Here is an 11,207-nt window from a genome sequence, read left to right as displayed (position 1 = left end):
TACCCTCCCTGAGCTGGGACAGCTCAGAGCCTGTGGCCGGCCAGGGGGACAGGCAGCTGCATCCCAGGGCCTGGGGAAGGTCAAGGTTTCTCCGAGCTGAGGGATGGCCAGACCCGCCAGGCCCTGACACTGGCTGACACTCCATCACCTCCCCACGGTTCTCTCAGTGTCAGGGAAAACCACTCCTGCTCTTGGAACTCCAAAACTGCCTAACACTTCCCCTGCCATTTCTCTGTCCGAGCCCAAATGCAAGGCGCGGCCACGTAAACTCGGGCAGACGTCATCAGGATGTGCCATCAGGAGGCAGCCTCCGCCTGAACCCCACCCTCCTCCCTGGCATTGAATGAAAATCGCTAAGAGAGGGACAGAGGAGAAGCCAATGTCCCGTGCCCTTCGCTGCCCAGAGGCTGCCTGAGTCATTGTAGAGCCTGTCCTGCACACCCTTGTGTGCAGCCCGGAAGTGCAAGGGAAGGCCCCCCTCACAGCCACCTGGATCACGCGCAGAGCTGGGCGGAATACTCTGAGGCACCAACCTGGCCTTGCAGAGGGTCCCACAGTGGCGACCACCTCAGAAACCCCCTCCACCAGGCCTGCCCTGCTCCACTCACCTTCCCACTTAGCACACCAGCCCACACCATGGGCCTGCTCTCCCAGCTTGGCCCCAAGGGGTGAGGGCTTGGGCCTCACGGTCACCACACTCACACTCACACCCACCGTCTCACACTTAAACACGTCCACACCCACAGTCACATTCAACACACTCACAATCTCTCTCCCACATCATCAGTCTCACACTTACACACTCACATTCACACTTAAATCACGCAGAGACACACACACACATTCCCATACAGAGACACCCACAAAGAGAGACATACCTACTCACACACACACATCCCTGCTCTCGCACTCACACTCTTTTCAGCCTGTGGGGCAAGCACAGTCAAGCAGGAAGAATGAGAACCTTGGTCCACGTCGTGGAGGCCCGTGACCTCGAACATCTCACGGCCACGTCTCTTTAGCTGCAGCCAGACGGGCGAGATCTGTGTGAACTTGCTCCCAAAGACCTTGGTGATATCGTAGCCATGGCTGTTCCACTGGCAAAAGATGGAGACATCAGACGGAGGACAGGTGAGCGAGCACCTGTCTCACCATGGTGCTGTCATTCTGGTGGCTCTGGAACTGCCCAGGACCAGCCAGTGTAGACAGATCTCAGCCCGGACTGACATCAGCTCCCGGCCTGGGGTATCCTTCTCCTACTCTGGACTGCGACTCACAGCCTGGGACCCAGGCCACGACATCCCTTTCACCAAAAGTGACTGGTGCTTGTCTTAAGCCCCACCTGGAGCTAGTGCACACCACTGCTGCAGGCTGGCAGCTGGGAACAGCAAGAGAAGAGGAGGCTGGGTGTGAGAACCCACCCCTCCCTGGCCCAGGGTTGGCTCTGCACACCCACTTCCTGACCCCAGACGACCTGAGAGCCCACCTCTGGATTCAAGGGGAACCCACAGAGATCACCACAGCAAGACCCTGGAGAGACCCCCAAGGCCTTACACTCTGACGTCTCCAGGATGGCATCTCTCCCACCGTAGCCTCACAGTGGCGGCAGCTCCAGGAGATCAGAACACAGACCCCCATCACTGACTGGCCAGAAGAGGCCACCACAGGGCCAGGGCAGCCCGCCTGAGCCTCAGGACCTCCCTCTGCACTGTGAGGGCCCCAACTTACTGGAGTGACATAGCCCAGTACATCCCCAGCAAAGTGTCTGTCCCGGGCCTTTGCCGAGCAGTAGCTGCGATGCTCAAGAACCACGCTCTCAGCTTTGAGGTCCGTCACCACCAAACCCCGGTCTTGCACTGGCTTATCTGAAAACTGACTCTGAAATAAAAGGAATGAGAGAAAAGCCTCAGTCATCTGTCCTCAGTGTAGAGCACAGAGCCCCACCCAGCAAGTCCCTTCCATTCAGCCAGCAGCTGAGTCTCTGGATCAACACAGTGCTGCTGACCTGGAGACCCTGTATGTTGAGGATCGAGGCCACAGCAGGCAATTCAATTCAGAAGGGCTCTGGCCGCCAACAGACACTGGCCGACTGTACAGGGTCTTTCCCACCCCTGCTCCGGGCTGGAAGGCAGGCAGGCAGTCAGACAGCTATGGTGGCTCCCTCCTTGCATGTGAGGGTGGACGGTCTGCACCAGCTCTGACCACTTGATACCCATCCGGGCACTCCAGGGCCACACACTTTGCTGGACAAGAACATGCCAGGTGGGGTGGGTGCGGTGGCTCACGCCTGTAATCCCAGAACTTTGGGAGGCTGAGGCAGGTGGATCACCTGAGGTCAGGAGTTGGAGACCAGCCTGGTCAACATGGTGAAACCCCATCTCTACTAAATATGCAAAAATTAGCCAGGCGTGGTGGCGGGCGCCTGTAGTCCCAGCTACTCGGGAGGCTGAGGCAAGAGAATCGCTTGAACCTGGGTGGCAGAGGTTGCAGTGAGCCAAGATCGCGCCATTGCGCTCCAGCCTAGGCAACAAGAGCAAAACTTCATCTCAAAAAAAAAAAAAAAGAAAAGAACATGCCAGGCATACGCCACCATACTGGCCAACCACTGCCTGCCACCGCCCCCGCCAATGCGAGTCTTTTCCTGCCATGTCACACCTCCTCCTACTCCACCTCTGCTCCTGGAAACCTTCCATCCAGTTATCAACTTGTCTCTTCTGTCCACACTCTGCGGTCCGGTTCAGCCTCCCCTTGACCTCGCCCCAAGGGGCCCCATGAGAGAGAGATGTCCACTGCATGGTTTATTTGCCCCCAGACAGCACAGAAAGAGCATCTGCCAGTCCAGGACTAGGTCACAGGAACAGTCCTGTGGCAGGGTCTTGCCAGCGGCATGGGGACTGCTGGGGCCGTGGGGTGGTTCTATGAGTTTACACCCTTGAAGGTGCAATCCCCAGGGCCATCCCAGGGGAACGTCCCAAAAAGCATGAGGCAAACACAGCTCAAGGCCATGACAAAGACAGCAAGATGAGGATGCAGGTGATATAAGCAAGAGTTAGAGGATGGAAACTGGCAACTGGCACATAAAACAAGCCCCACGTGGGGTGAGTGGGGAGGCACCCTGCTTACCCTCAAAACCTGGCTCCAGAGGCTGCTCAGTCAGAGGTGCTGACTGGCCAGAGCCCCAGAACCACACAGGCCACCCACCGGCTGCGGGCTCATCAGGTGCCTTTGTGGGGAGCCATGCCCCTCGAGCCTCCTGGCTCACAGGCCCCAGTGGACAGAAGGAGAAGAGGATGATGGATCAGCTCTCAGCCAGTACAGTTACCTCAAGTCCCCAGGCCACCCTTACCTTCTCCAGCAGCGTCTTTGAGGCGGCTTTTTTGGCATCTGACTTTGACAGGGTAGTGTGAACAGGGCTGCACGCCAGAGCAAGCCAGAGGAGGTTGAAGAGTGTCCGCATGGTAGGTGTGTCAAAGTAGGGTCCAACCTCGGGGTCCAGAGGGCTGCAGGGAGAGCAGAACACATTCAAACAACCGGCAGAGAGATGCAGCACATGGGCAACCCCTCTGCTGATGGGGCCACTTTCTCCTAATAGGGCCTTGGGTCCTCATGGCACTGAGTGAGGCCTTGGCCACTGGGACAGAGCCCTGCCCTGGACCAGCCCTGGCGGCCAGAGTCCATTCTCCAGTACTCCTGGGCCTCCCGACTGAGCCACCAGTTCCTCCTATACACCCAGAAAAGAGCTTCCTCACCATCAGCCACAGAACCCTCCCCTCACAGCCCAAGGCCGCCCTGACCACCACTGGCAATCTAGGAAAGCACTGGTTCCCACCTCCTCCTTCAAACCCAAAGAAAGCCAAACCATGGTAGGGCTTAAGTGTAAAATAATGAAACCACAGGCTGGGCCACGTGGTGGCTCATGCCTGTAATCCCAACACTTTGGGAGACCAAGGTTGGAAGATTACTTGAGCCCAGGAGTTCGAGACCAGCCTGAGCAACATAGTGAGATCCTACAAAAATTAAATATTTGGGCCGAGTGCAGTGGCTTACGCCTGTAATCCCAACAATTAATGGGAGGCTGAGGCGGGCGGATCACCTGAGGTCAGGAATTTGTAAGCAGCCTGACCAACATGGTGAAACCCCGTCTCTACTAAAAATACAAAAATTAGCCAGGTGTGGTGGTGTGCACCTGTAGTCCCAGCTACTCGGGAGGCTGAGGCAGGAGAATTGCTTGAACCCAGGAGGCAGAGATTGCAGTGAGCCGAGATCGCGACACTGCACTCCAGCCTGGGGACAGAGCAAGACTCCATCTCAAAAAAAAAAAAAAAGAAAAAAATCGTAGGCTCAGAGAAGCCTACAGTAATGATGATGGTGGTGATGCCACGTAAGTACTAGGAGAAAACATAGCTACCTATTTATGCAATCTCAGGGTGGAGAAGGCTTTTCCAGCTATATGAGCAATGGGAGAGATTAGGAAAGAAAATACCACTGCAGTAGAACTACATACAAATGTAAGACTTTCATTCAGGAAATAAAGAAGGAAATGGGAAGACAAATAATAAACCAGAAAGAATATTTGAAACACGCTTGACAATGGATTTGTACCCATGATCTATTCATAACATGCAAATAAATCTCACAAATCAAGAAAAGACATTCCAGTAAAAAATGTCCCAGCTGGGCACGGTGGCTCATGCCTGTAATCCCAGCACTCTGGGATCCCAGCCGCCACCATGCCCGGCTAATTTTTGTATTTTAATAGAGACGAGGTTTCACCACATTGGCCAGGCTGGTCTCCACCTCCCGACCTCAGGGGATCCGCCCACCTCGGCCTCCCAAAGTGCTGGGATTACAGGTGTGAGCCACCGCGCCCCGCTGTGGGACTTTTTTTTTTTTTTTTGAGTTGGAGTCTTGCTATGTCACCACACTGGAGTGCAGTGGCGCGATCTCAGCTCACTGCAACCTCCGCCTCCTGGGTTCAAGCGATTCTCCTACCTCGGCCTCCCGAGTAGCTAGGATTACAGGCGCGTGCTACCACATCCGGCTGGTCTTTGTATTTTTAGTAGAGATGGGGTTTCGCCATGTTGGCCAGGTTGGTCTCAAGCTCCTGGCCTCCAGTGATCTGACTGCCTCCCAAAATGAGCCACCGCGCCCAGCTATGGGGAATTTTCCACATCCGTTGAAAACATGAGGATGTTCATGGACCTGGCTCTCCCAGATGCTGGAACACAGACAGGCACTGCCATGCTCGTGATGTGCCAGTCAATGAAGACACTAGAAGACAGAACTTACACAGTTCAGTCCCACAGAGAAATCATGTAGCGAGGGGTGGTAAAAAGCAAACGATGTGCCCTTAACGTGGAAGCTAAAGAAACAAAACAAAAAAGTAGGCTGGGTGCAGTGGCTCACTCCTGTAATCCCACCACTTTGGGAGGCCAAGGTGGGCAGATCACCTGAGGTTGGGAGTTCAAGACCAGCCTGACCAACATGGAGAAACCCTGTCTCTACTAAAAATACAAAATTAGCTGGGCGTGGTGGCGCATGCCTGTAATCCCAGCTACCCGGGAGGCTGAGACAGGAGAATCGCTTGAACCTGGGAGGCAGAGGTTGAGGTGAACTGAGATCGCGCAATTGCACTCCAGCCTGGGCAATAGGAACAAAAACTCCGTCTCAAAAACAAAGAAACAAAACAAAAAATAAATGAGCAGGCTATCTGGAATTACTGGTCATTCTGTTTCTTCTCTTTTACTTTATCTGTATCTTCTGGTCTTCCTGCACTAAACTTTTATTATACTATTCACTTTTAGGTTCTAGGGACCGCCAACAGAAGTGATTCTACTTTCTGGCCGGGCGCGGTGGCTCACGCCTGTAATCCCAACACTTTGGGAGGCCGAGGTGGGCGGATCACGAGGTCAAGAGATCGAGAACATCCTGGCTAACACGGTGAAACCCCGTCTCTACTAAAAATACAAACAATTAGCCAGGCATGGTGGCAGGCGCCTGTAGTCCCAGCTATTCGAGAGGCTGAGGCAGGAGAATGGTGTGAATCCAGGAGGTAGAGTTCGCAGTGAGCCGAGATAGTGCCAGTGCACTCCAGCCTGGGTGACGGTGCGAGACTCTGTCTTTAAAAAAAAAAAAAAAAAAAAAAAGATTCTACTTTCTATCTTTCACTGGGGTTGGGGGTGGCGGCGGGGGGAGCTGAAAAACCACCATAGCCCAGCCAGGCTGTTAGTCCTTCATGAAGCTTTGGGACACTGCTGGGAAGAAGCTCTTGGCTAGTTTCACAGCTCTGGCAGCACAGATCCCTCTAGACCAGCTGAGGGGCCCACACAGCCTGGGCAGAGGCAGACACCTGACAGGTAGGGAGCTCAGCCCAACTCACTATCCAGCAGCTGGGCACATGGTCTTCCCCTTGGGTCACAGGCTCCTGAGGATAATGGGAGCTCAGGCCCAAGAGGCTCCAGGAACCCCAGCCAGGCAGGTGCACCTGTCAGAAGATGCTGCCAGAGCCAGGCCTACCACAGTGCCTACCCTCCTACCCAAAAGACTTCCTGGCCAGGAACCTGTTTTCACTTCCTCTGAAACTGTCCCCTTGACCTGCTTCCTTCTGCAGAGGCGCACGCTGCCCCACTTTGCCCTGTCTCTTCCCTGGGTGAGACTGGTACTCCTAGTGCAAACTGAGGAGACTGTGGCTGTCCCCAGGCAGGGAGTTTGCATGCCCAATACACCCACAACACCTGCACAGAAAGAACAGGCTCCTGGGCAAGGTCAACCAGTGAAGCTCCCCCACCTAGGAGGCAGGGAGCCACAAGACAGCCTGACCTGCAGGCTTAGGGGGAGTTAAGAAGGGAACTCACAGGGCAAGCACAGCAGCACCCAGTACATGGAGCCACAGGCAAAGGCAGTGAGTGCTTGAACAGCCACGGCAGTTCCGAGAGGTGTGCAGGGGGGAATAAGAAGGCTCAGGCACAGATCACCACCCTCTGCCCCGACCCCCAACCTCTCCAGCCCCTCTCCTCAGTGATACATCCCAGAATCAGAACCAAGGGCAGCAGCCTGCTGCCACCTCCCCATAGCCCCACTATCTTTGTGCTGCAGCTGAAGCTTGGTCTGAGTCAGCAACAGCCCCAGGGAAGGTGGGGAGGGTTCTGGCCATGGCACAGGGAAAACGGCCCAGAATCACTTGCCTGGCCAGGCTGAAACGGTGGCTGCCTCAGCTCCCAGGCACCCAGTCTTTGACCCCAGCCCATTCCATGACCACTGGCTCCTTCTCTGTCTTCTGGGTGGAAATCTGGGTCAGGGAGGAAGGAAAGGAATGAAAAACCAAACGGTGGTTCTCCAGGGGACTGGCCCAGGAGTAATTGGAGGGCACACTCAGGTACCCAGTGACCAACCACTATGGGGCTGGGTCTCTGCCCCTACCTGCCGTCCTGCAGATTTGAAACAGGGCCACTGTCCACCCACCTAGTGGCCCCTCTGCCTACGACCTCCCTGCCCCCCAACCTGTGATTTCACACTTCAGGGAAGGAAGAGGAAAGGGTGGAAGAGGAAGACAGTCCTGCCAGCATGTGTCCAGCAGAGGGAGCACTAGGAGAACCTAACTGAGCACAAGGCCAGGGTACTGCCTCTGTCCACTCCCGCTTAACTTGCCAGCTCTGCGATGAAGTGCTTGGATACAGGCTGCTCACAAATGTTGGGCTGCTTCTTTGACTTGCCATGGAACTTTCCAGACAACTGCCCCAGGGAGATGGTGTGTGTGATGTGTGAGGGGTGCTCACACTGCAACCAGGCCCTTGTCTGGGCTTTGGTACCTCTCCGGCTCCCCACTGCTCCCCGGCCGCTCTGCTCTGAGGCCCGTGAGGACACTCTCCATCACACTCTTCACATAACACAGACTCCCAGGCTCGCACACACTGTGTTCCTGCATCAAAACGTTTCTTCCCCAAATGCCAATGACCTTCCCTTGGGCAGAACGGCCCCGCATACAAAGGGAATGTGTTGTGTTATGAAGAGGCACATGCCCCGACCCTGGTCACCCAAAGGGGTCCCAGAAACCGCTCTGTAACAAGATAAGGTGGAGGACTACTGCTCCCACCTTCCTGCGCTCCCAGTCCGTAGGTCCAGGACCTCCTCGGTGCTGTTAATGGAAATGATGGGAGTCACAGCAGGGGCTTTCCAATGCTTTTCATGGAGACCAGCAGTAAGAAATGCACTTTACGTCCCAGCCCAGCACACGTGTATGTCATGTGTGCACATGTGTTGTGCATGTGTGCACATGTGTAGAGCGACAGCAGCCAATCAGAGCTAACTGTATTCTGTGATGGACGCACTGACAACTCCTGTTCTGTTGTGTTTTGAAGAACTAACTGGTGCATGGTGGCTCCGGCCTGTGATCCTAGCACTTTGGGAGGCCAGGAGTTCTTGACTGGTTTTGGCAACACAGCCAGACCTGGTCTCTACAAAAAGTATTTTCCTGCCGGGCAGAGCACCACATCAGGAGTTGAAGACCAGCCTGGCCAACATGATGAAACCCAGTCTCTAAAAAAGATACAAAAATTAGCTGGGTGCAGTGGTGTGCGCCTGTACTCCCAGCAACTCGGGAGGCTGAGGCAGCAGAATCCCTTAAACCCAGAAGCGGAGGTTGCAGTGAACCGAGATCGCGCCACTGCACTCCAGCCTGGGTGACAGGGTGAGACTCTGTCTCAAAAAAAAAAAAAAAAAAAAATTTCTTAGGTGGGTGCGCTGGCGCACACCTGTAGTCCCAAGTAGCTAGGAGGCTGAGAGAAGATTACGGGAGCCCAGGAAGTCGAGGCGGACGGGTGGGCGGGTCACCCTCCAAGTTTGGACAGTCAGCAATGGAAGCTTCAAGGGTTGGGGCTGAACCAAAGGGTGGGTGGGATCCCGTCTGATGCTGCGCCCGCCCTTCACGGGGACCGCGTGCCCCTCACTGGGAGGGCAGTCCGCCTGGAGCCCTTCTGCCTCTGCTCCCCCTGGGGCTCCTGGGGACCCGATGGCCACCACTCTGCCACATGAGCCGCGCGCTCACACACTCCTCACCCGCCGGCCACATCCCTTGTCTGCGCACTCAGGCCCCTTCCACCCAGCGCGCCTAGCTCTCAGACTCGCTGGCCCTAGCGCACGCGCCCCACCTCCCACTCGCGGTCCCCCCGACACGCGCCCCCGTCCACACTCGCCCTCCACCCCCGCCCTCGCTCACCCTCGTCCTCACACCCTCTCACACGCCCCCTCACACACTCGCTCGCTCTCACGCACCCGCCCGGCGTCGCCCGCGACCCCACGCCCGTCCGCCTGGGGCCGAGCCTCGCTGCCCGGCGCGCCCACTTTGCGGGAGGGAAACTGAGGCCGTGCAAGGAGGAGGAGCAGGGGCCGGCCGCCCCGGGGCTCACCTGCATGTCAGAGAGGCCGGACGGCCACAAACGAACGGCCGGAAGACGCTCCAGCGAGCCGGAGGTCCCGCCCCAGGCGCCCGCGCGCCGCCGCCGCGCACGGCATGCTGGGATGGAGAGGGGCTGGGCCAGGACAGGGGACTGGGCAGGGCTGCCCGAAAGTCTGGCCCGGCGCGTTCACCTTGAGCGCCCCTCGTGCTCGCGCTGGAGCTGGTTATCAGGTTCCCGGCCCAGGGGGAACCGGGTTCCCAGCGCCACGGCTCTTAGGCAGGCCTGGCGCCCTCGGCGTGGGGCCGCGCGGGGCCTTGGGCTCCAGGGCCTCTGCCCGGCTGGGCGGTGCCGGGAGAACCGCGCGGTGGGCTCCGCCCCGGCTCGCTCCTCCGCAGACCCAGAGTCACCACTCCTGGCGTCCCCCTACCCCCGCCGCAGCGCCGCCTGGGTGGACCATCTCCATCCCCAGGCCGATGGCGCCCACTACGTTGTCTCCAGCGGGGACGGCCCGAAACGCGCGCTCTCTCGGTCCGCACCCCCGCCTTGCACTTTGCACGAGCCGGAGCCCCAGGAGGCAAAGCGAGTGCCCAACTCAGCCCCTCGCGCTTGGATGAACGAGCGCGTGACCAGCACTTTCGGTCACCGCGCATTCTAAGCGGCACAGGCTGTCCGACCCCCACCCCCAGTCCTAGCCGTTCCCAGCGCAGTTTCCTACAGAAAACCGCAGGGCCGGGCCCCACCCTGCCCCGCTCAGCCGTTCCCGGGGCGCGCGTGGGCTCCGAGACACCCTGCACAGCTGCTTCCCCATTTCTGCTGCTTGGGAGCTTTCTCCTTAAACTAAGCTTTGTTCTTTCTTTCTAGTCACGTTTCCTTCTTTCCCTTCCTGGTATTTTCTGCCAGCTGACGCCCACGCCTTTCCTAGAAGGGGCTGGGGGCTGCATGCGGTGCGAGGCACGTCCCGCACCAGCTGTGGCCTTTCACTCAGCTCAGCACTCGCTCTCAGCAAACGGCCTGGATGGTGGCCTGAAGCCTGACCTTTGGGGATGAAGACCTCAAGTCGGCAGAGCTCTGGAGAGGGTCCCAGTAAGCTATGGCAGGTGTCCTCAGGGACATATGCGCTGTCCTCGCAATGCTAAGGAGGCCATGGCAACGTCCAACTTCTGTTAGGCACTTAGCCATTTTAGGATCTTATTGAGGTCAGAGGTCTTTGGCCCTAAAGAATTGCAGAATCGATCGGGGAGCCACCGCCTTTAATCGCAGCACTTCGGGAGGCCAAGGCGGGTAGATCACTTGAGGTCAGGAGTTCGAGACCAGCCTGGCCAACATGGTGAAACCCTGTCTCTACTAAAAATACAAAAATTAGGCGTGGTGGCGCATGCCTGTAATCCCAGGTACTGGGGAGGCTGAGGCAGGAGAATTACTTGAACCTGGGAGGCGGAGGTTGCACTGAGCAGAGATCACACTGCACTCCAGCCTGGGTGATAAAGTAAGACTCAGTCTCAAAAAAAAACAAAAAAAAAAGAATTGCAGAATCTACTTAGGGTTCACTCTGGGCCAGAACTACAGACCCCAAGAGCAGATGGGGCCCGCAGATGGGAGGATAGGAAGCCCAGAGCCAGGCCCCTCTGCAGAGCTCCCTCCAGCTGGGTTCCTGGAGGAGTCTTGTCAGTTGCCAGCACAAAGTGGTCTGCTTCTCAATCTGCATAGTTTGTGCCAATGGGCCCCGTGTACCTGGATTGAAAACTGACTTCTTGGCTGGGCGAGGTGGCTCACGCCTGTAATCCCAGCACTTTGGGAGGCCAAGGCAGGCGG

General features: G+C 57.0%; 1 protein-coding gene across 5 annotated transcripts; it reads right to left on the bottom strand.

Moving 5' to 3' along the window:
- Positions 1 to 680: 680 nt before the first annotated feature.
- On the bottom strand, positions 681 to 9,940 carry LOC116464730 (chitinase domain-containing protein 1-like). Of its 5 annotated transcripts, XM_032147987.2 has the most exons (5): positions 9,405 to 9,938; positions 7,185 to 7,288; positions 3,347 to 3,500; positions 1,729 to 1,878; positions 688 to 1,097 (listed from the first exon to the last, which is right to left on the bottom strand). In XM_032147987.2, the coding sequence occupies exons 3-5, from the start codon at positions 3,455 to 3,457 to the stop codon at positions 879 to 881; spliced, it is 480 nt and encodes a 159-aa protein (XP_032003878.1). In that variant the 5' UTR covers positions 3,458 to 3,500; positions 7,185 to 7,288; positions 9,405 to 9,938; the 3' UTR covers positions 688 to 878. The 5 variants fall into 5 exon arrangements, with proteins under 5 accessions (XP_058291144.1, XP_032003880.1, XP_032003881.1 ...); XM_058435161.1 differs by lacking the exon at positions 7,185 to 7,288 and having other exon boundaries at positions 681 to 1,097; positions 9,271 to 9,410; XM_032147989.2 differs by lacking the exons at positions 7,185 to 7,288; positions 9,405 to 9,938 and adding an exon at positions 6,855 to 6,915 and having other exon boundaries at positions 686 to 1,097.
- Positions 9,941 to 11,207: the final 1,267 nt, after the last annotated feature.

This window comes from Hylobates moloch, unplaced genomic scaffold (genome assembly GCF_009828535.3).
Source record: "Hylobates moloch isolate HMO894 unplaced genomic scaffold, HMol_V3 SCAFFOLD_1459, whole genome shotgun sequence".
In the NCBI taxonomy this organism is placed as follows: domain Eukaryota; kingdom Metazoa; phylum Chordata; class Mammalia; order Primates; family Hylobatidae; genus Hylobates; species Hylobates moloch.
Note: the sequence above shows the minus strand (reverse complement) of the source record. Positions and strands in the feature narration are given on the sequence as shown.

What these genes read in the sequence shown, in the direction of transcription:
- LOC116464730 (XM_058435161.1), bottom strand. Translation starts at nt 9,410, where the DNA reads ATGCAGGTGAGCCCCGGGGCGGCCGGCCCCTGCTCCTCCTCCTTGCAC. An exon ending in TCGCGGGCGACGCCGGGCGG is followed by an intron (nt 3,501 to 9,270) that starts GTGCGTGAGAGC and finishes CTCTCCCTGCAG; the next exon opens with CCCTCTGGACCCCGAGGTTG. An exon ending in CAAAGACGCTGCTGGAGAAG is followed by an intron (nt 1,879 to 3,346) that starts GTAAGGGTGGCC and finishes CTTTTATTTCAG; the next exon opens with AGTCAGTTTTCAGATAAGCC.